The 23157-nt window shown below is 44.7% G+C and overlaps 2 protein-coding genes across 2 annotated transcripts in view; one reads left to right on the top strand and one right to left on the bottom strand.

Annotated features, from left to right (window-relative positions):
- Positions 1–817: 817 nt before the first annotated feature.
- Positions 818–2864, bottom strand: map1lc3c (microtubule-associated protein 1 light chain 3 gamma). Its single transcript, XM_072660430.1, has 4 exons — positions 2760–2864; positions 2607–2662; positions 2399–2505; positions 818–1213 (listed from the first exon to the last, which is right to left on the bottom strand). The coding sequence occupies exons 1-4, from the start codon at positions 2815–2817 to the stop codon at positions 1030–1032; spliced, it is 405 nt and encodes a 134-aa protein (XP_072516531.1). The 5' UTR covers positions 2818–2864; the 3' UTR covers positions 818–1029.
- A 2233-nt stretch (positions 2865–5097) lies between these two features.
- strn (striatin, calmodulin binding protein) overlaps positions 5098–23157 on the top strand; it is a 49940-nt gene continuing 31880 nt past the window's right edge. The window contains exon 1 of the mRNA XM_072660683.1: positions 5098–5568. Coding sequence (XP_072516784.1) covers positions 5353–5568 — 216 coding nt within the window. The 5' untranslated portion in view covers positions 5098–5352. The remainder of the gene's footprint in view (positions 5569–23157) is intronic.

The following is a 23157-nucleotide window of genomic DNA, read 5'->3' as shown; positions in this document are numbered from 1 at the left end:
CTGAAGAGCAGTGCTTTAAGTGTTTCTAGGGAGCACTCAAGCACCCTTGTTGGGTAAATTTAAAGAAATTGACACCCTACAAGAGTGCAAGTGAGAGAAACAGGACAGGGCCTTTGCTTTGTGATGCCACAGCCATCCAAGGCCTTGGTCTCTATGGATTGCCCTCCTCCCTGCCACCCAAATGTCTGACATCTTGGGAGTCTAATGCCTCTTAAAGCCACAACACAGAAAGCATTAAGCGGTTACAAATGCACTGCCCAATACCCAAGACAAGAAACCTGGGTCTAGCCTGAGGGTAGACATTCAGCAAGGCATCATAGCACAATCATCAGATATGGTCAGATTTACCACCAATTTAATACTACATATGCATGTGTGAGAAAACAAGGGGAGGATACAGCATTCTAGAGGAACACCAAGCCTGATTTGAGAAACCTGGTACTGATAAACACTGCCAAAGCAAGACTTATGGTAGTTTTGAGTGGAGTTGAAGTGGTTGAAACCTGTGACCTAACCCAAGATAGCCATAGAGATACATGCAGTGCATAAAGGCAAAAAAAAATAAAATAATAATTCAGGGTACATATATACCCTTTATGGAGAGCAAGAGAAACTGCTATATTTGTGTCATAAGCTTTGCAACACTTGGTTGTCAGTCCTACTAGTTCACACCAAACCGCTCTGAATGATGATGCAGCTCAATCATTATATTATTGCAGGAATTGTGAACTAATAAACAGCCTCCCCCTACGATCCCAGCTGGCTCTGCATGTGTGACTCAACACCGCACTCTAGTGACCAACAAGTGACAGGCACAATTTATTACTTAGTTGATTAAAACATACATCACAACCCAAAGACACACACAAATACATGCAGAAGGCACAGTCTTAAAAATCAACACTATGTACAAAAGCATTAAACAGGGTTACAGTTCTAGCCAATACAGGAAACAATCTTTTCTTGCCAAGTGCAGATTTTCTTTTTTTTGGTTAAATATATAAACCCCAACAGTCTACATTTCATCTTCTATCTCAGTGGTCCCACTTCCCAACATCCAAACATTTCCTGGGAGGCGTAGGTCATGTAAAGAAATCCATCCTCGTCTTTATGATCCTTGTACAGCTGAGCCATAGTCAGAGACATGCTGGCGATGCCCGTGTTGTTGATGAGCAAGTAGAAGGCTTGGCTCGGCATTAAGGTCATTCGGTTTCTGAAAAACAGCCACAAAAAGCAAGATGACCAAGAGTGCAGGCATGTGGAGTTCAGCAGCCTAAAGCAACTCTAAAAGGAAAGGGTAACGAACACACACCCTCAACTTCTATAACTGCAGCTGAACTTCGGTACAGCCTGGATGTATCAGAATGGAAAGTCTGGCTCTTTGATCGTTTTGGTCTGAAATAAGCTGATAAAGCTCCAAAGTGAGAGGGACATAAGCTACAGAGAAGCCATCTGGTACGGTCACCAGCTTATTATCCCATTCCAGCCTGGGAAGACCAGGAATACGATCACCAACCCGGACATTGACTAATTTTCTCAAAATCTGACCTGAGATCTCAAATGATTTGGATACAGATTTGCAAATATTTAGACATAAGGCAAATTTGAGAAGAAGCCCTGGGATGGGACAACCCTCATTGAGGGTCCATTTACATTTACGGCATTTAGCAGACGCTCTTATCCAGAGCGACTTACAAAGTGCTTTGCTATTTACCCAAGAAAGAAACCTTAGCTAGTTAGAATAGACTAATAATTCAAAGATACCTCTAAGCTTAGACATTACTAAACACAATACAATAAGGCGACCATAGTACTCTAGGGTCCAGTTTCCCCTGGTAGAAAATCACACCATTTAACACCAATAGGACAATATTATTTATTTTTATTTTTTTTACATTCTCCTACTGGTGCAACATTATCCAACTGTAATCAAATGCAAATCACTCTGGATAAGAGTCAGATTCACTTTTCAGACTCAAAACCCCACCTACACAAAAGGTGATACCAAATTTTGACCATTAAGACACAGCAACCAACATCATAAGACAAATGCACCAATATCCAAGAGTGGAAGTCAACATCAGCAGTCCCACATATTTAATAGACCATTATTCGACCTGATGAACAACAACCCCACACTTTAACCCTTTGGCTTCCTCAAAGCACACATTTCCTTCAGCTTCACACTGATCTCAGAACCCAACAGTCCTTCAAACAAGCATTAATGGGTTGCTAATAATTGCAGAGAAATACAGGACTGGGTAAGGTGGTGCAACCCATCCAGAAGGTCTGGAAAAGTGGAAAAGTGCTAGAGAAGCAAACACAGGAGTCAAATTCAGGTTCAAGTTCTATCTAGGACCACCAGAGAGCTGGAGGTTGGAGGTGAGAGTGAACCCACCTAATGATGGTCACAAACTGGGTCATGGTTAGCTCCTGTGGGACGAGAAATTTGGTTTTGTCCAGGGTAGGCAGGTACTTCTCCCGGTGGTACCGTTCAATGATCACCTGCAAGACAAGCAGATGAGCTGCTCACACTCCAACATCACGCAGGACGACCCAGAGAGCAGCGAACTGTCTGTATGTGTGTCTGTGAGAGAATATCTTACCGGAACCTTGGTTGGGAACTTGGTCCGGATTCCTGCCACTTCTTGCTTTCTCGTGGCTGTTTGTTCACATGCGGGGAAACAGACGCAGAAAGAGGGTTAAACTCTACCGTGAGCCGCTGGACACGATCAAGTGAGCCGGGAAAATACCTTTACCGAAACTTTTCCTCTGTTTGAAGGGCTTGGGGTGCTGGGTTTTCTCAAAAGGAGGCATGCTGGACGCTGTGTGTCTCTCCCCCTAGGCTTTCCCACGGCCTCTGACCCGCTCGGCCTGATTGCTCACGAGGCGCAGCTAACACTAATTAAATAGGCGCACGGCGCGGTGACGTAACCGGGCCTGATCCTTCCCATGCTGCTTTTCCAGAATTACGTGGAGCAAAACCAAAACCGGGTCATATCACTGGCACTGCTGTGGGTCAAGAATTACACAGCCAGTACGAACAGAACTCACAGTGTCCAGAAATGTCCAGACGAATTCAGCAATTATGAATACAGTCTCTAATATGTATTTATAAAAATGTTTAAAAAAAAAAAAAAAGCAATTACCACTAGAATAGGACCAGGCCTAATGGCAGGCGTCAACTAGGCTTTTGCAGTTTGCAGTGGAACGGCCTACAGTACCTTAGGGATGAGTTGGAGTGGCTTTTGTAATCCAGAACTAATGATCAAACTCCAGTACCTGGCCCTATTGTGGCTGGATGCAATCAAATCCTCACCACGGTGTTCCTACAGAGTAAAACCAAGTCTAACCAGAAGTCGGATGATGGAGCATGTGTCTACACATTTTTACTAGTCAGAGCAGGTCTGGAGCCTATCCTGAATCATTGGGCACAAAGCAGGACACCAGTTCATTGGAGGGTATCACACACACACACATATGCACACACACACACACACACACACACACTTTTTCACAATTACTGTTTGTTTTGGGGAAAACCAGAGCACCCAGACATGGGAGAACAAACCAGACCAGACGAAGACCAGAGTGAGGCTCGAACCCACAACCCCAAAATAAACAGCACTTTTACTAGCGAGTGGCTTTAGGTTACTGTACCCTATTCTGTAAATCAAGCGAGGATATATAGTATATATATATATATATATATATATATATATATATATATATATATATAGTATATAAATATAAATAAGCGGTACAGTTAGATATGTATTGTCTTGTTCGTAGGGACGTGCGACGTGTTTTGTGTTGCAGAAAAGCAAAGAGTTAATTCCCTGACCTATTTCTTATCTGTGTGAGAGGTTTTAAACATATCCATCCATTCAATGCTGGTTCAAGGTGTGAATGCTCTCTTGTGTGTGGAAAGAATGATGTTTACGTCCCTGCAACATACCTGTATGAACCTCCTGGGAGGCTAAACTGAGAAATCCTGCTTGGTGGAATACCACCCTACTCCTCAGTCACACAATAAAATATCTGTGGCATGTTCACTTGCATGCCTTTTTGTTGCAAGCGTTATAGAATGCTATGGGAAGTACATTTATTTCGATGCACTCTTAGCAGCCTGCAATATTAGGCAAAAATAAATTAGAAGAGAACAATGGAAGACAATAAATTATAATTTTGCTATAAAATTAAAATTAAATTTAAATTATATTACAGTAATCTTTTAAATAGGTGACAGTATTTTAGATTTACAGTCTTAGATTCCTGTATAAACGTTTATTATTATAAATGAGGTGTTAATTAAATGGGCATTAAAAGATTATAGGTAATATCTCAGCTCTGAAAATAGTGTCACCTTCTGTAGCGAACTAAAGGCCTGTTGAAACTGTTAAACTACAAGTTCCATCATGCTTAGCGTGCAGGTCATCGCACACCGGTCCCCGATTGGTTATTTTCTAGGAGTCTTTCGTTATAGCCAATCAGAAGGGAGCGTGTCAACATTTACGCTATGTTTGTGGGCGTGAAGCGCCTCGCTGTCGACGTCACGAAACAACAACGGCCGCCAGTGACGGGAAGTACGAGTCAGTGGAGCGAGTCGATTCTTTTGTGCTGTTCGTTTAAAACACAAACAAACAAACAAACGCCCGATTCAGTTGATTGACTCATTGATTCACTAGTCCTGTTAACTTTACTCGCATTTCCCCTGTGTAATCCAGGGCATTCAAATGAAGGATGAACGACACAAAATAGCTATAGGTCAACTAATTCAACCAACCAAACCATGACATATTCCGCTCTTCTTCTTAGTATGGATTTAGACTCGACTCTTTAGTGCACGTCTCATTCAACTACGCTCTACAGAGGAAGAAAAGGACACAAACATACAGTTCATATTCTTGATGTTATGATTTTATGAGGGTATAGTATAAAATGATTATTACTCGAATTTTATCCCAATAACGCGACCATAAACAGTGCGTGGTAGACGCAAAGGAAGTTTGATTCAGTTGTGACTCGCGAATCGGTTTGACCGATTAATGCAAAAGCTCAAAAGAGTCGACTCATTCACGAATCGGACATCATCAACGGCCGCTTCGCATCGAGTTCGCTCGATCGAGCACCACCACCAGCACCACCAGCACCACCACCACCACCAGCAGTAGCAGCAACAGCAGCAGTAGTAGCAGTAGCAGCAGCAGACGACCCGTCGGTAGCGGTTTTCCACTCCGATTCCCTCCACCGGATTAATTTATATTTTAAGAGCACATATAGGACTCACTGGGCGAAATAGTGGTCGTGCCTAATCTGGGCGAACCGGATCTCCCACTCCCTGGCCCGGCCATGGACGAGCAGGCGGGCCCCGGCGTGTTTTTTAACAACAACAACAACTCGGTGCTGCCCGGCGGAGGGAAAGCGCCACAGCCGGGCGACGTGGGAGGCGGAGAGGCGGCCAGGGCGCAGTACAGCATCCCGGGGATCCTGCACTTTCTGCAGCACGAATGGGCCCGTTTCGAGGTGGAGAGGGCGCACTGGGAGGTGGAGCGGGCCGAATTACAGGTGAACACACACACATTCCTTAAACCTGCTGCTGGACCTCCAGCCTCCCTGGGCTGCTTGTTGTTGTCGTAGCTGTAGGCCTGAAGCTAGCTGTGGGCCTGCCTTGGAGCAATACCTGCCCTGACATGGAGCTCAACTTTTTTTTTTAGATTTGACCGCCTTAATCCATATCTTTCTCCAGCAGCCAGACCTTTTCCTGATCAGTACGTCAATGCGTACTGTGTGTGTGTGTGTGTGTGTGTGTGTGATAAGCCTAGCAGCCTGTCTCACTGCTGGGAGATAGGGAGCAGTGATGGCATTCCAGCCATGCTCTAACTGTTGATCTTGTACACAACCAGTGCACGAGCCGTTCCTTTTAAGGCCTTTAACTGGATTGTGAAACAATCTCAACCCTTATATTTTTATTATTTCTATTTTAGACTGCAGTCTAAGTTGAGTTTGGATTGGGACTAGATCAGATTAGATCTGAATATTAGGGGGGGTGTGGAAGTCATAGTAAGGTGTACAGGGTAAGGTACCCTAGCACTAGCTCACTTCATTGTGTGTTGTTAAACTAGGCTGCATGTGAAGCCTATTGAGTGCCCTTGCTGTGCCCTGTCATAGATCTGGCATTTGATATCCTGCAGGAGTATTTAAAGGGGAATTTAGCTCAACTATCAAATTGCCTGCATAAATAAAGCATTTGGATGTAAACCCCGCTGTGTGGATTGATTTGGTGTGAAATGCTTAGATGTTGCAGAATCACTGTTGTTAACATCAGCAGCGCTGGGAACCAGACGTCTAACCACGGGCTGTCACTAGAAATGGTTGCGTTTTGGAGACATTGTTGACATTGTTTTGTGATCGTGTTCAAGGTTTTGGCCTGGAATATATATATATATATATAATAATTATATATATATATATACATACACACATTTCATGATGGTGAGGCATTGGAAGGCAAAATATTCACAAATAAGTGTTATTTTTTCAGATTTATCACTATGTTACCAGTGTCAACATTAAATACACACCTGTAGATTCACTAGTCAATTCGGATGGAAAATAAAATGACCATGATTCATCTGAAATATTGAGGAAATTTTAAAAAATGCGAGTTCCCCTTTAAGCTTGAGTTAAACTAGCCGGAGCTCCGATACAATAGCACGTTATTCTTCCCAGTCTCATTTGCATGATGCGTAATCTCCAAATGGGTTATATGAAACGTTATAAATGAACAGTATAAAGGCCAGGGCTTCGTTAAGCTCTGCGTTAATGGTGTGTGGATCTGTTTGGCATTTGTGCATCACTGAGTCAGAAGCTGCTTGAAATAAAAAGGCATCAAATGAGGTTCTGATTTAGCCTCTACTGGTGCTTGGCTCGGAGGTCGAGCACTGCATCTGCAGGTGGACTTGTGTCCAGTGTTTGGCTCCTGGTGGTCAGGCCAGATTTGTTTTGTGTCTCGCTTCCTTTCCAGAGGAGATGAACTTGGTGTAAAGGTGGGAAACGCTGCGGTGACAGCAAGACATGAACACTATGGCTCCTATGCACTGGCGTTTTTTCCCCCTTTGGCTGTTGGCTCTCTTTGTTACTGCTCTCGTAGCCAGCATGTTCCTCATGCTTTTCAGCAGGCCCATATGATCATGCAGAAGATGGCATGTAAAGGAGGCCAGGCTGTAAACCCCCAGTGGGGGTTCCAACGCACTGTTAGTGTGTTTAACTCCTGCACTGGTCCTGTTCTGGTGACTAAAGACTAAATCACTCGGGTAGTATCTAGTACCGCAGAGCTGTGTCTTCCCTCATGTTAATGTGTTAATAGTAAAGTGTGTTCAGACCTGACCGCTGGTCAGTAGTGGCTGCGTATGTGTGGCACTGAGGCACAGCACTCGCATCAGAGCATCGTAGGCAGATCGGCCACAGCAGTGCTTGGTGTTCTGCATGTGTTAAGCACCTAGAGCTCGGCTTGCAGGTATTTCCAGCACTGAGTCTGTGGTAGAGGATGGAGCAGCTGGGATTTACGAGTTGAGTTGGCCTCTGTGGTGACTCATTTTACTGCACTGCACAGCAGCTCGTGCTCTCTCTCTCTCTCTCTCTCTCTCTCCCTCTATTTGTGTGTATGCACACAGCATAGCGTGGGTGTGTCGGTGTGTGTATATGTGTATACTCGGATGTCCAAAAGTTTGTGGACACCCCTTCTAATGAATGCATTCACCTACTTCACGACGCTCCCACTGCTGACGCAGATGTGCACACACACACACAGCTGGTCAAGTCCCTGTAGAGAAGTGTTGCTGATAGAATAGGACTAAACTCTGTTCTCTGGAATGATGATGATGATGATGATGGTGATGGTGCTCCATCCAATACTTTTGGGATAAGGTGGGGTGGTGATCATCCAACAGCCTGACCTCACTAATGTTCCTGTTGCTGAATGCAATCAAGTCCTCACAGCAATGCTGCTTCTCCAAAGTAGTAGTACCAACCTTCCCTCCAGGACAAACTGCCAAGGAACCCACCCATTCGGAGCTCCTCCTAGCAGTGCTCCAGACACTTGGAGGGTGAGGACGTAACACTTGTCTCTTTCAATACATGCAAAGTCAGCCACCGGCTCTTTTAGTGCTGCCGCCGATTCTGCATCACAACGCAGCCGACTCGCTCGGAGGAAAAAGCCGGGTCCCTAGCTCCACCACACCAGCGGCCGGCCAACATCGCTTAAGAGTGATGAGGGGAAAGAAAGGGCCGTGTACCCACCCGGAAAGAGCTCGGCTAACTGTGCTCTCTCTGACTCTGGCTGCTGATGGCGAACTCTTGTGGTAGCACATTAGACCACTGAGCCATTCAGGGCATTTTGTGTGTGTGTGTGTGTGTGTGTGTGTGTGTGTGTGTGTGTGTGTCTGGGTGTGTGTATTTATGTATGCTGTTAAGCAGTGCTGTTTCAGCAGGTCCTGACTGGAGCTGTTTTAGCTGTTCTCCTCTTCAGGACGGGCCTGTCAGAGACCGTCTCAAGGGGAATAGCGCTGGTTTGGTCACTCTGCTGTTCTTGAATACGTCCCTTCTCTCTGTCCTCATGTCCCTCATCCTGAGGCCTGTGTTGTGAAACACACTCACTACTCATGCTACTGCTGAAGAAAGGAAGTGTCTCTCCCTCTCCTGTCAGACCCTCCCCAGAAGGACTTGTGTGGAGTTCATGCTTGCTGCGTTGTTGCTGACCACTGAGCTCCAGTTTGAGACCCGGAACAAATCGTAGTTCACTCAAAGGTGTAGAAGTACACTCCTATCACTCACATTCTCTTACATTCTGAAGGATACAGTAGTGCTATAGATAACCAGGACAAATTTCCACAAACGTTTAACATCTACAGAAGTATTGCGATAAAAAGTGGTATTGTCGTATTATTATGAATCAGCCGACGAGAGAATTATAGGACCTTCCATCTACCGCCTCAGTCCACATGCTTCTTTCACGGTCAGTGACATGTAGCTCTGTATCGCTCAGCTTGTCCAGAAAAGTGTGTCCTCTAGTGGTGGCTCACAGAGGGAATTCCACATCCCAACTGTAGAGGGAGCCCAGGAGCAAGAAATGTCAATTGACCCAATTTCTCCTGATGGATATCGTCACTCACAGCCTGCCTATAAAAATGGACTGATCAATACTGATAGCTGATTGCCTTTCAGCACAATCGACCAACTCTGAGCTTATTTCAGCACTAGCTTTAATGGGTTTCTGTAGCCGGAGGTCTGTATTGCCGTCCAGCGGTCGAACAAGGAACAGCAGGGTCTTTTGATCTTGCACAACGCTGCCGAATCTTGCAATACATTGATAAATATGATCTGACCAGCTTTCAGGTTATGGCTAAATTGCCAATCGAGTTTTTGTGATGAAAATCGTCCGATACTGATCGATAGCCAATGGATCATTCCATCTCTACCTGCCTCCACTTCCTGTAATGGCTCTGAAAGTCCAAACCACCCAAAGACGCCAGTTTGGTCCGTGCTGTGGCGACTTTCACACCTGCTAAATTGATCAGCTCGAATGTCCAGACCAAACGAGGTAAGTGTGAAAGCACCCATCGTTTTCCGTATGTGGTGTGGAGAGCGCAAATGGTCACAGCATGGACCCTTTAGGTGCTCACCTTCTGGGTTGGGTGCGAGCGCATGACTGCGGGTGCCAGGGATGTCAGGAGGGCCTCCCTCCGCACTCGTACTGTACTGCCCCGTCGCTTCAGCCATGAGTAACCCTGTCTGGTATTCTAATGAGTGCCCCGGGCTCAGCGGTGGTTTGTTTTGCAGGTGTGTGTTGGGGGGTATGTATTAGTTAGCAGCTGCTCCGACAGGTTTCCCACCCTCTCCTTCTTCCCCTCGCTGTAAGATCTGCCTTCACACCCTGAATGTGTGTGTTTCAGTGTAAACCTGGGTTTTTACCTCTTCTGCGTAGAACTGGGTTCAGTGTAAGGATGTCCAATACGCTGAAGCTCTGCCATCACAGGACTTGAGAAATATGTGCGACGTTTAGTTTCTGAGGTTTGCTGACAAGTTGGAACAGACGTCTAAAACGTGGAGCTGAGCAGAGCTGCCACAGGGAGGAACAGGAGGAAACATGAGCAGGCAGTCAGAACGAGTGAATAAAAAGTGAAGGAATGCAGTTGTGTGTGTTTATGTGAGCTAACGTGCTAACTGTAAGCTAATGGGGTAACCTGGACTAACACGCTAACTGCAGGCTAATGCATTAAATGTGATGTAAAGTGTTGAACTAAGGCCATAAACGCTAACATGCTAACTGTGAGGTAAGACGCTAAACATGAAGCAGTGCGCTAACTGTGAGGTAAGGCGCTAAACATGAACTAACATGCTAACTGTGAGGTAAGGCGCTAAATATGAAGCAATACGCTAACTGTGAGGTAAGGCGCTAAACATGAAGCAATACGCTAACTGTGAGGTAAGGCACTAAACATGAAGCAATACGCTAACTGTGAGGTAAGGCACTAAACATGAACCAGTGCGCTAACTGTGAGGTAAGGCACTAAACATGAACCAGTGCGCTAACTGTGAGGTAAGGCACTAAACATGAACCAGTGCGCTAACTGTGAGGTAAGGCGCTAAACATGAACTAACATGCTAACTGTGAGGTAAGACGTTAAATATGAAGCAATACGCTAACTGTGAGGTAAGACGCTAAACATGAAATAATACGCTAACTGTGAGGTAAGGCGCTAAACATGAAATAATACGCTAACTGTGAGGTAAGACGTTAAATATGAAGCAATACGCTAACTGTGAGGTAAGACGCTAAACATGAAATAATACGCTAACTGTGAGGTAAGGCGCTAAACATGAACTAACATGCTAACTGTGAGGTAAGACGTTAAATATGAAACAATACGCTAACTGTGAGGTAAGACGTTAAATATGAAGCAATACGCTAACTGTGAGGTAAGGCGCTAAACATGAACTAACACGCTAACTGTGAGGTAAGACGTTAAATATGAAACAATACGCTAACTGTGAGGTAAGACGTTAAACATGAAGCAATACGCTAACTGTGAGGTAAGACGTTAAACATGAAGCAATACGCTAACTGTGAGGTAAGACGTTAAACATGAAGCAATACGCTAACTGTGAGGTAAGGCGCTAAACATGAAGCAATACGCTAACTGTGAGGTAAGGCGCTAAACATGAAGCAATACGCTAACTGTGAGGTAAGGCGCTAAACATGAAGCAATACGCTAACTGTGAGGTAAGGCGCTAAACATGAAGCAGTGCGCTAACTGTGAGGTAAGGCGCTAAACAGGAAGCAGTGCGCTAACTGTGAGGTAAGGCGCTAAACAGGAAGCAGTGCGCTAACTGTGAGGTAAGGCGCTAAACAGGAAGCAGTGCGCTAACTGTGAGGTAAGGCGCTAAACAGGAAGCAGTGCGCTAACTGTGAGGTAAGGCGCTAAACATGAAGCAGTGCGCTAACTGTGAGGTAAGGCGCTAAACATGAAGCAGTGCGCTAACTGTGAGGTAAGGCGCTAAACATGAAGCAGTGCACTAACTGTGAGGTAAGGCGCTAAACATGAACCAGTGCGCTAACTGTGAGGTAAGGCGCTAAACATGAACTAACATGCTAACTGTGAGGTAAGGCGCTAAACATGAACTAACATGCTAACTGTGAGGTAAGACGCTAAACATGAACCAGTGCGCTAACTGTGAGGTAAGGCGCTAAACATGAAGCAATACGCTAACTGTGAGGTAAGGCGCTAAACATGAAGCAATACGCTAACTGTGAGGTAAGGCGCTAAACATGAACTAACATGCTAACTGTGAGGTAAGACGCTAAACATGAACTAACATGCTAACTGTGAGGTAAGGCGCTAAACATGAACTAGCATGCTAACTGCAGGCTAACCTGTTAAATATGAACTACTACACCGTGAAAGTAAACCACCACCCTAACTGGAGACGAACGTGTCAAGAGTGAACTAGCATGCTAACTATACGCTAAGGCCATAGCTCCATGTTTGTACCCTGCCCTGCACTTCTCTACCCTCTTCTCAGAGCCGAACTCTCCTGCTGACTGCAGTAATTACATTATATCAGAGGTCGAGGACGTCCAAATGCACTTTTTGGCGTGTAAATGTCAGTGATAGGCGTTCTGCTTCCCAGCAGACTTTCTTACACTGAGTCCACTGCGTCTCGGCCGTGCTCAGCACTACAGGCCGTACCGGCCTGAGCCACTAATTAGCCAAAGGTCAGTGCAGTAATTTCTCTTTTCAAAGCTGTTCGTTTCTACAGCTGCGTTCATTTAGAAATACTGGTAGAGTGAGCGTTCGAGACCACCAGTGAACCGGAGAATGAGGAGCTTCTAAATGCCCCCTCTGCTTTTGCTCATGCTTGCAGGAGGGTTCTTGGATATTCTGGAGTAATATTTACTCTGTGTTTTTGTTTTTAGACGTGAAGGACCTCATGTACTTGGGTGATAGTTTTGGTCTTAGAAATGACCACATGGGAAGAATCAGTGTGTGCCCTTATTTCATCACGACAACGTGATCTATTTATTTTTTTTGTCCTGATTTATTGTTAAAAGATTTAGTAATTGAAATTATACGTCTTCCACATGCGCCAGACTTGTCTAGATGGTTCTTCTGACCATTCTGAATAGGGCTGGGTATCACCACTGCTTTCCTGGATTGATTCGATTCCGATTCACAAGGTCCCAAATCAGTTCGCTTTCCGATTCGATTCGATTCAGTAACGATTCATTTAGGGATATTTCAGTTATAATATGTTTTGTTTGAATATGAAGATATTTTTAGAGAACTAACGTTGTAAATGTACAATGAACACTCAATATACCGTTATTAAAAAGTAAATAAAAATACAGCCTTTATATGAACTCTTTGAGTTTGTGGCTTGCCGTAGTGCTACGATGAAATAAATGATGCAACGCAGCTCACTTGGCCACGCAAAGTACGCTAAATGTAAAGATCGATCTCTGGCTTATACGAATCGATTCAAATTCATTAAAATGAAGATGGATTTGAATCGGAAAATCGATTTTCTAAACGGAAAGGATTCTTCCGATGGCGTTTACATTAAGGTCATATTTGTGCAGGAGTTGCTGCACAGTAGAATAGTGCACCCCCTCCAGAGTCTGCTTTTTCAGTCTCAAAGACACAGTAGCAGAAACCCTGTTTAATTTTAAGGGATAAAGAGGGAATACTCAGGCTAATTGTCATGTGAACTTGAAACAAATCCAGGAAATGAGCCCTTTTATAAAGGAGTAAACCTACGTGGATGGTCTGTAATATGTTTGTGGGGGTGTCAAAGTATAGCCTCGGTTGGGAAATTGCTGTGCTTGCACCAGAATCAGGGACAAAAACCTCTGGTTAGGACTTTCCTAGTATTTAAGTGTGTGTGTGTATGTGTGTGTGTGTGTGTGTGTGTGTGTGCCTGAGAAAGAGGAGGCAGGTTATCTATAGCATCAGACACGACTCGGGCAGGGAACCCCGTGGGAGCGGAACAGTGCAATAACCCCAGTTACAGGATCAAATTAACATCTACTGTGGTGCAGCTGAAGACTCGGCCCTCCTCAGGTTTCACTGTGGCTAGGCCGCACGTTCACCTCTTAAAGGAAGAGCTTGATGAAAAGTTTGCTCATAACATTAAAACCACTGACAGGTGACGTGAATAACCCGGATTATCTGGTTCCAAGTGCACCTGTGAAGAGGGAGCATCTACAGCCAGTTCCTGAAGGTGATGGAATGTGTTGGAAGCTGGGAAAATGGCCTGGCAAAAGAGTCTAGACGACTTGGTCAGAGCCTCTCGAAAACATCAGGCAGGTCAGGTGGGGTTTTTTTCGGTATGCTGTGGTCAGTACCTCCTACCAAAAGTGCTCCACGGAAAGACATCCAGTAAACTGGTGACAGGGTCGTGGATGCCCAAGGCTCATTGATGAGATTCATGGAGACCCCACCTCTCAGCTTACAGGACGGCTTGGTATCTCAGGACACCTTCAGAGGCCTTGTGGAGTTTTTGTGGAGTAATTTTAAACACGTTAATTTGTATAAACGATCTTTAGTAGCAAATAAGACAGCCAGCACATATTTTCTTTTGGTCCGAATCTGTTGTAGAACCCGTCGATTTGATGTGTCCTCTTCAAATGACCGTGCCAGTGGCAATTATCAGGGGTCCAAGCACTGTGCACCATTATGGAGGCAGTAGAGCACAACTTATGTCCAGTGTTTTCAGACTGTCTGTATTTATAATAAATGTAGAAAAAAAGCTAAATTTGTTCAGCTCTACAACTAATGAACATAATCCACTAAATAATTTGATAGCAGTTAGCCTTGTATTTATCCTGAGAATGCACCAGAAGTTTCTTGTAAAAATCATTAGAGCTACAGGGCCATTCTGTTTAGCAAATAATGGAAACTTGTGGCAACCATGTTAGCAGTGCACTAACTAAGTAGTTACACACCTACCTCAAAACATGTTGTTGGGCGGTAATCTCTAATTTGGCTTTTTTATAAATTTTTTTTAATGATTTTTATTTTATGACCCTGTATAACACACTGGGCCCAATCTTCCATCCTGTGCCAGGTACGTTGCGATATCTTACACCCCACCAACAGTCTATTTTCACGCCTTCCATCTGTGTCTTAAATAGCAACAGTGCTTTTGAATATATCTACACCGATGGGCGCGGTGGTCTCGTAATGAGATGTGTTCAGGTCAATTTCTGGCGTATTGTTGTCTTGGCAACGGAAAACACAGGTGCGCCAGTGACCGAAACAACCTAGGCAGACGTCAACAGTCAAACGTTCATTGCTACCTTGGCAGTGAATGGTCAACATAGGCACGTGCAGCTCAACATGCGTACACCCCCGCCTGTTTCGCACACATGGACACGCAGCAGTGCACAAACCCATAGCGCGGCCAGATGGCAGCTATGCACACTTTTACATCAACAATAAACAGAAAGTAAAATAACATAGTATTATTCCAGAGGCGAGGTGCTCCACCGATTTAAATGCCCCATTGCCCATGGGAGTGATACGCTGATTGGTTAATTGCACGTTACAACCAAAACACACCCATAATTAATTAGAAGACTAAGCACATTTTAACTTTTGAGCGTTTTGAGCCTCTCAAGGCGTACTTTTTTCTGTCGTTACGATAGCAAAGACACACCAACTCACCCTAAATCAAGCTGCACGTTGCACAGTTGACTGCTCACCTAAAGGTTGATTAAACAGGCCCCACTGTTGGCTATAAACTCTTAGCTATACACATTGGATTCAATCTAAAGGTTCAGCTTGCAGGCGGACTGCTTTTACTGGTTTAGCTGTGCAGCATTTTTTTTTTCCCCATTCCCAACATTCCAAACATTCCAATTTTGTCCAAACTAGTGCTTTGACCAACAGCGTGGTACATGTGAGGTAATTCTGCGGCTCGACATTACCTTCTTAGAGTTCAAAGTGGCATAAATAGCATTGCAATAAGTGGGTTAATTCCCAGCAGTGGTGACTTTTCATGCATGGCCTTTGATTTCTGGTGTATTATAACCAATTAGCTATTGAGAGCTGACATTAGCCCCCTTAACACCTTAAGCTCTTTGGGCTTTTTCTGGGAAAAAGTGATGGTTGGAATGTTGTGTTTCCCATAAGAACCAGTCTCTGGTGACGCCATGTTCCCATGGCCGCCTTCCTCTTCCTGAGGAAGCAGGCAGACCTGCAGGTTGGGAGGCAGCAAGGCTTGGCCTTGTATGGAAAGGTATGCACACCTGTTCAGTCAGGTTGAGATGGGCAGAGGTTGTGAAACGCCCTGGATCACGTACACACCTCACGTCCTGTCACCGGAGCCGTATTGTCTCCTATTGTTGAGGTGAAACGGGGAAGGTGGAGAACGTGTTTGAGGGTTTCTGCTTTTTCTTGCAGTCAGGCGAGGTGGGGCTGTCCGTTCTGTCAGCCTTGGCCTCTTTGGACCTGCTGCCCATAAAGCCTTTATTGGCTTATTTGTAAAAATTGGGAATTAAAGTGTATTTTAAGTTGGTTTTAGATGCATAAATAGTACATATGTGACTTTGGTTGGGGCAGGAAATGCTCATATGTTGTTTAACAAGCCTATTTGGGGGGAAATTCCTACAAGGTGCTGTCCTCTCATTGTGTCCTCTCAGCATAAAGAGAGGTGTACTGTTAGAAAGCTAAAGAGATTAGCCGGTTAGCGTTTACCTTTGTCCGAGCCGGTTCTTTCCCTTCTGATATGTTTTTAGCTCCAGTTTGGTTCAGCTGAAGTCGTTGAAGACATGGGAAAAGCTAGGGTTGGCTAGTGTTGGCTGTTAGCCTATTGGGGAGCCATGAAGGCAAAGCGGACACTGGCACAGGACACAGGAAAAAACGTGACCACAAGGCCTGGCTACCGAAACAGCCTGTATTCTCAAAACTAGCAGGAGATGGTGATGAGCTCCTGAGCTGCTCTCCAGGATCAACATCACCATATTCTCCTGGCATCGTATTCAAGCCGCCCAGTTTCAGCGGCCCTACCACTTTGAGTGGGGCTTTCTCTAGTGGGTGGGGTTTATGTCAATTAGAGGGGGTAAATATAACGAGTCAAGACTGTGATGGAATCTGCTGGATTCTCTTTTAAAGGAGCAACAGCAGTGCTTGAGGGTCACGGTTTGTCACGTCCATCTACTGACCTCTCATTATTCAGCTCTTCAGCCAAAAGAAATACAGCTTTACATTCTAGGGCCTCTTTAATAGGGAAGGTTATTTTCTCTTTAGGCAGAACAAGGGGATCCAGCGTCTCTAGAAACTGTTTGTGGATGTTATGTTTCGCCTTTGAGGTCAAGAATTCATCCGAGTCAAATTTGGACCACATCACACACAGGCCGAGCAGCAGGGTGCCCTGGGAGCCAGGAGCATTTTTGGAGTCCCACGTTGAAGCCAGTGGCTTCAGAGCATATTTGTGGCTGATGTGTTTAGACAAATGACCTGATTTTTGGGACTGTTAGCAGCACCGAGCGAAGGGAAGCAGTGCCGGGAAGCAGCCTGCATAACACAGTGATTCTTTTTTTTTTTTTTCCCCCTTAAAGGGTTACTTTGTTTTTACCGTGGTTTAAAAAGATGTGCAGAGAGATAGAGATTGTCATGTAGTGGTCAGCAGAGAGGTGGGGTCTGGATCTAAAGGTGTTTTGCTGTTTGTGGTTTTGTTTAGTATTTCCAGCTGATCGCCTCTTTGGCCAGGCTTCATCATGGCTCAGTGCCAGGCGGAAAGGACAGGAGGTCAGAAGATTGTTTAGATTTTTTTTTAAATTCAGCAAAAGGGGTCAGCAGGATGATGGATATTAGGGCCCGTCGAAAGGAAAGTGTTGTTATGGATCCAGGTGCTGATACTTCAGAACTTTCTAATGATGGGCTGAAGAGCTTGATTTTTGTAAACAATCATTAGTAGCAACCAAAACAAGCAGCTGGTATTTAGCCTATTTATTATAGGTGTGGGATCTCAAAATTATACATATACACACACTATTATGACAAAAGTATTGGGACATCGAAACGTTACCCCTACTAGAGCTTTTACGACCTCCCATCTCCCGCTCTGTAACTTTACGTGATCTGACAGACACTCGGTGGCTGAGCTGCTCTCTGTGAGCTGTTCCTCCTAAATGCTTCCACTGTTCAATAATAACAGCACTCACAGCTGATGGTGGAAGATCTAGGAGGGCAGGGGGGATTGTTGGTGCAGCGGTGTCTCCTATTACATACAGAACCACGCTGGAGAAATGTGTGGAAAGGCAGACTGCAGGGCTAAGTGATTGATTGTATACACCTGTGGCACTGTTTCTAACATTCCTTTCTCTGCACCGTTTTAGAGAATTTCTTTTTTAGGCATGCAGAAGATGCGTCAAAGCATCATGTGACAAAATCATGAACCAATCATGAACCAATCATGCAACCCCACGCGCGGGACCAGGAGCAGATAGCTGCCACCCGTGCAGCAGACCAAACCAGACACTGCTTGAAGCAAACCCCTGACCACTGATTCCAGGAGTGGTGTGGCCTAAGGGTCAGAGAATTGTCCCAGTTCAGTGGGACTGAAAGGTCACCGGTTCAGTCCCCTGGACCGGCAGGAAGACGTCTAACTGTGTTTCTAATGGAAATTAGACAAAACTGTCCGCAAACTAGCCTGAAACACTTCCACCTGCTCTGATACCTCATTTTGGCCAGGAAGCCGAGCTCCCGCTGGCTTAAATATCTCATGGCGATGGCTCGTCTCGCTCCCTAAAAAGCGCTTAAAGCGTTTTGCACCTCAGTGTGTAAAATCCCACCAGAATCCACATTTAGCAAATCCAACATGCCCAAAATAACCCTTCCTGTGCCTGGAAAACATCCCTCAACCCCGCTCTTCTGCTTTTCTCCTATGTTAGGGTAAAGCCCGTGTGGGCGCACTCTTTAATGGTGTGATTCATGTAACACTCATGTGTTGATTTGAATTGCAAAATGATCATTGGGGCAGAAGCGTATCCTCCAGATGCTGCTTGCTTGCTTTCTTCTTCTTCTTTTTTTTTTTGTCACATGTTCAGAAAAAAGAAAAAAAGAAAAGATGACACACACAGGGAGGTCGCCCACGCACTGAAGCATCAGGCTGCCCCCAGGGAATCCAGACTCCCTAAGTATTTTTTATCGCACAGTGTAGCGTACAAGGCTATTAACAGAGAGTCTATGTGGAGCGCTCGGTAGGGTATATGCCATTAACTGACATCTTGCACCGTGCACTATTTAGAGCATAAAAAAACATTGGCTTGGTCCCCTGGATAAGTGCATTATTCATCAAGCAGGGGATCGTTTAGCATTAAGCTTGTCTTACGTGTTTGGTCTGATTTTAGCTCGGTCCTCTTCATGTCTTTATTGGTAACGGTGTTAAAAACAAGCCGATCTGTTGCTCTTGGCTATGAAATGTCTTCCATTCAATCGTAAGCCGGTTTCACACTCAGAACCTGCTGCGTTACTGGCATACCTTTACGCTAATGCAGAATGGCCTGTGCGTCGCTCACATTTGCAGACTTTAAAGGATATTTCAGGCGTTTAAATTTGCCATGCATGTCTAGGAACCCACTGCCTGCCTCTTCCGAACTCAAGATGCCCACCAGTGACCATTCCCAGACGATGTGATCGGCACTGAGCGATGTATCGCTGGGCCTGAATTCACAGGATTACCGGGATATCGGCTTCAGCTTGTCTTGAACTGGAGTCTGAGGGTATTTTCTCAATTTTTTTTATTCTTAAATTCACCTATAGGCGTGTGTATAGAAGGTCATACCCACATGTTTTACGTCAAAATGTTCAGCCCCCTCTATAATGTGAATTACAGCACTGTGTGAGGAGATAACCTGACCCTAAACCTGAAAAAGTCAGATTTTTAGAAATGATCATATCTCTTATGAAAACATGGTCTTTAAAATGGGTTCATCAGAGTCCTAGCTTCACAAAATGTGGTGGAATGTATGAATAAAAGAGTCCATTAGTCTATAAACAGCAAAAGGCAGATGACAGGGTTTCATGTCCATTGATCAGATTCACACAAACCCATAGACGGATGCACAAATTCACCAAATGCAATTAAGAGGCACAAATCCACCAGCTAGATGGAGCGAGAGGCCGAGATAAGTATGTTGACTCATCTTCACGGCCTCGTAACTCCAGATGTGAGTCACGTACAATCTGGTAATGCAATGGAAAGGATTGCATTTATTTATTTATTTATTTATGGATTTATTTATTTTAGGAAACATGTCCCAGTATAAAAACACAACCATATAACCCACCATATGAAGTTTGAGCAATCAGAACAGTGGGATCTGAAGACTACAACACTGCTATCTAGTGGTCGGAGTTCAAACACTGCACAAAATCAACCACTGTCTGACACCAATCTTTCCTGTAAACCATTCATGAAAAAAAAACTGTTTTTGGGAATAAAAAAAAATGTAATATCACAATACTCAAGGGTGTCACTGTTGTCTTGCGCCCCTAAGCCATAAAAAATCAAAGCTCAGTGTAACTAGTGGATGGGGCAGCTACCACGTCTGCTTCTTCAGAGGTAGTACGTGTGAATCTGGCCGTGTGTTGTTTGAGCGCTGGTCCTTCAGGAATAGAGTTCGAGTGCTGATCCATGGAGAGTGTTTGGATAGCATTGAGGCCTGCTCTCTCAGTGGGGTCTGTAAACTCCGTACTGGGGGACCCTGAAGTGGAATTAACGGAGGATTCAGACTAGAGAGCAGCTCAGACACTAATCCCTGTGCTGTGTGTTGAAGATGTGCTGAAGATTATGCTCGCGGGAGGCTCTACCCATCAACACGGCTCTTCCAGCAGGGTTTAGTGAGTAAGCCTTCCAGTTGATGCCTGCCACAGAGCAAGCGCCCTGCGTTATTTGGAGGGGGGGGGGTGGTATTCATGTGCCTATGCACCTGTGTTAGATATGAGTGTGTTGAACATGGCTCTACTGGGACTTGCCCTGGTTGCCTTTTCGTGCATGTTAATCGCTGCAGATAGGCCCGTGCCTGTCACGTTCTGTCACGTTGTCGCATTGTCTGCTTTTCTAAAGAGTAGCTCCTCTGTAGACGCCTATCCTTGCCTACCTATAGTCATTCAAGGCAAGAAAGCTTCTTCCCAGCAGTTGCTTCCACCACAGACGCACTTCTCAGGTTAAGACAGATCAGTCGAGGTTGACTTTGGGACAGTGGTCCCCAACCTTGGTCCTGAAAGCTCACTGCCCTGCACATGCTTGCATTGCCCCTGTTTTGACAGTCCCACTTAAACCTCAGTAAGGGCTTGCTAATGAGTTAAATAATCGGGTCGGGTGTGTTGGGAGCGAGGAAAGCGCTAAAATGTGCTGGACAGTGGGCTTCCAGGACCACAGTGTGGATGAGTATCCTCTGATTGCTTGACTTTTGAGCCTTTTGGCAATTTTACAGTGTAAATATTAGGGATGCACCGATTCATCATTTTCTGTTTTCCGATACAGAGACCGATACTGATACATGAACTACCAGATGTCGATCCGATACCATTGTTAAATTTATAATCACCATCTGGGAGAGACTTAATGCATCAGGATTGATGTAATCATGACTTTATTTGCCTTGTAAAGCAGAAAAAAAAAGAACACAGATATAAATTAACCCAATTTCTGTTTATTAGTTGCTAAAATGAATTCCAGCACAGTGTTGTCTGGGCTCAGGACTTTTATTCTGAAATTCGAAGTCTAAAGAGGAGCTAGCAGCTCCTCCCTTCTCGGTTCTCCTTATCTGGAAGACAAGCTGATACTCGCTGATAGTTGATGACGGGTCGAGGGCACCATGCTGGTTAGATAGGGGGAGACGTGTATGATGTCTGTAGGTTACTCTGATCCTGGGTTACAGGCCTAGAATACCGGCGGTGTGAAAATTGGGTTTCATGAATGGTTCGGTTCTTTGGATCACACCAATTGTTTAAAATCCGATCCAGCTAATTTTGTTAGTATTAGGACCGATATTCGATCCTAGTATCTGATCTTTGCATTTTTAGTAAATATTTCTACTAGTAAAAATAATTGTAAATATATTTTTATAACATTTTAGTGGTACAAATGTAATTATTCTGTGTAAATCAATGGTAATATATAGGCTAGTCAAAATTTCAGCAACATGACTTTTAGGGGTGTAAGAAAATATTAATCTGTTGAAATATTGTGAGATGTTTTTCAATACTGTCTCACTGTTTTTAATTATTACTTTACGTGTAAAGACTGGTGGCAGACAGTGGTTCCTTTTGTGGTGTTTAGACCCCGACCACTAGATAGCAGTGTTGTACTCTGTCTTTACATCCCACTCTTCTGATAGGAAGTCAACTTTTCTTTCACTTAGCTTTTAGGCATATGCTGATGTCAACCAACCATTACAAACCATAGCAACCACTCTAGCAAACAATCAGGATCTGCCTTAAAGACACCTTAGCTACCACCTGGGGGCACCTTAGTAGCCACCCGAAATACCAACTCTAATAACAACCCCATAGGAACACTTTAGCAACAGCATAAAACCAACCTGGAACGCCCACCTGGGACCCACCTGAAATACCACAGCAACTGCATAGCAACACCCCAACACCCACCTAGGATGTCCTAGTAGCCACTTAGCAATAACAGTTTTACACTAGTTACCACATAGCAACAGCCTAGCAACGGCCTGGAACTGCGCGACCATTCTGCCCTGATTTTATTGATAAGGATTGATTAATTAATTAATGAATTTCTCCGTCCACATCCAACATCAGTCTAATAAACATGTTTAATATTTAATATTAATTCCATTTATTCAACCCTGTTACAAGCAAGTGCCTCAGAATCATAACCAAACCTTTCTCTTTAAAACCGAGCACAGCCGGCCTCTCAGGTATGCTGACCACACTTGCCACTAATTCTCTTCTACCCTCCGCCTCACTCAGCCAGAGCCAAACGGCCGCTGAGGTGGTCAATGCCCTCTGTGTGTGCTGCTGTTGTCCTTGGAACGAGCCCTTTTGCCTTTCCACGGGGTCAAACTCACAGTGCGGCACTGTGTGTCCGTACCTTTCCGTAGCGGCTCTCTAAACACCTCTGCTACACACTTTACATACCAGACATACCTTTTTCCAGTCAGTCTGTAATGATCTACAGGCCATGCAGGCTTGATCCTCATGAACAAGCTCAAACCCACATACTGTTAATAAACATTTACATTTTCGGCATTTAGCAGACGCCCTTTTACAGAGTGACTTACATAAGTGCTTCACTGTTTACTCAAGAATAACCTCAGCTAGTTAGAATTGACTAGAATTCAAAGATTCTCTAATCTTAGACACGACCAAACACTCAATAAGTCAGTCAATAAGGAGACCATAATACTCTGCTATTCACCCAAGTACTCTCGGAAGAGGAGGGTCTTCAGTCTGCGTTGGACTCTGCTGTTCGGACACCCAGGGGACGCTCGTTCCACCACTTCGGTGCAGGACAGAAAAAAGCCTGGACGCTCGTCTCCCGTGGATCCTAAAGGATGGCGGGTCGAGCCGAGCCGTACTGGAAGCTGGAAGGGCTCTTGGTGCAGATTGGCTT

Source organism: Salminus brasiliensis, chromosome 17, assembly GCF_030463535.1.
Source record: "Salminus brasiliensis chromosome 17, fSalBra1.hap2, whole genome shotgun sequence".
Classification (NCBI taxonomy): Eukaryota; Metazoa; Chordata; class Actinopteri; order Characiformes; family Bryconidae; genus Salminus; species Salminus brasiliensis.
This window is presented reverse-complemented; position numbering and strand designations above follow the sequence as displayed.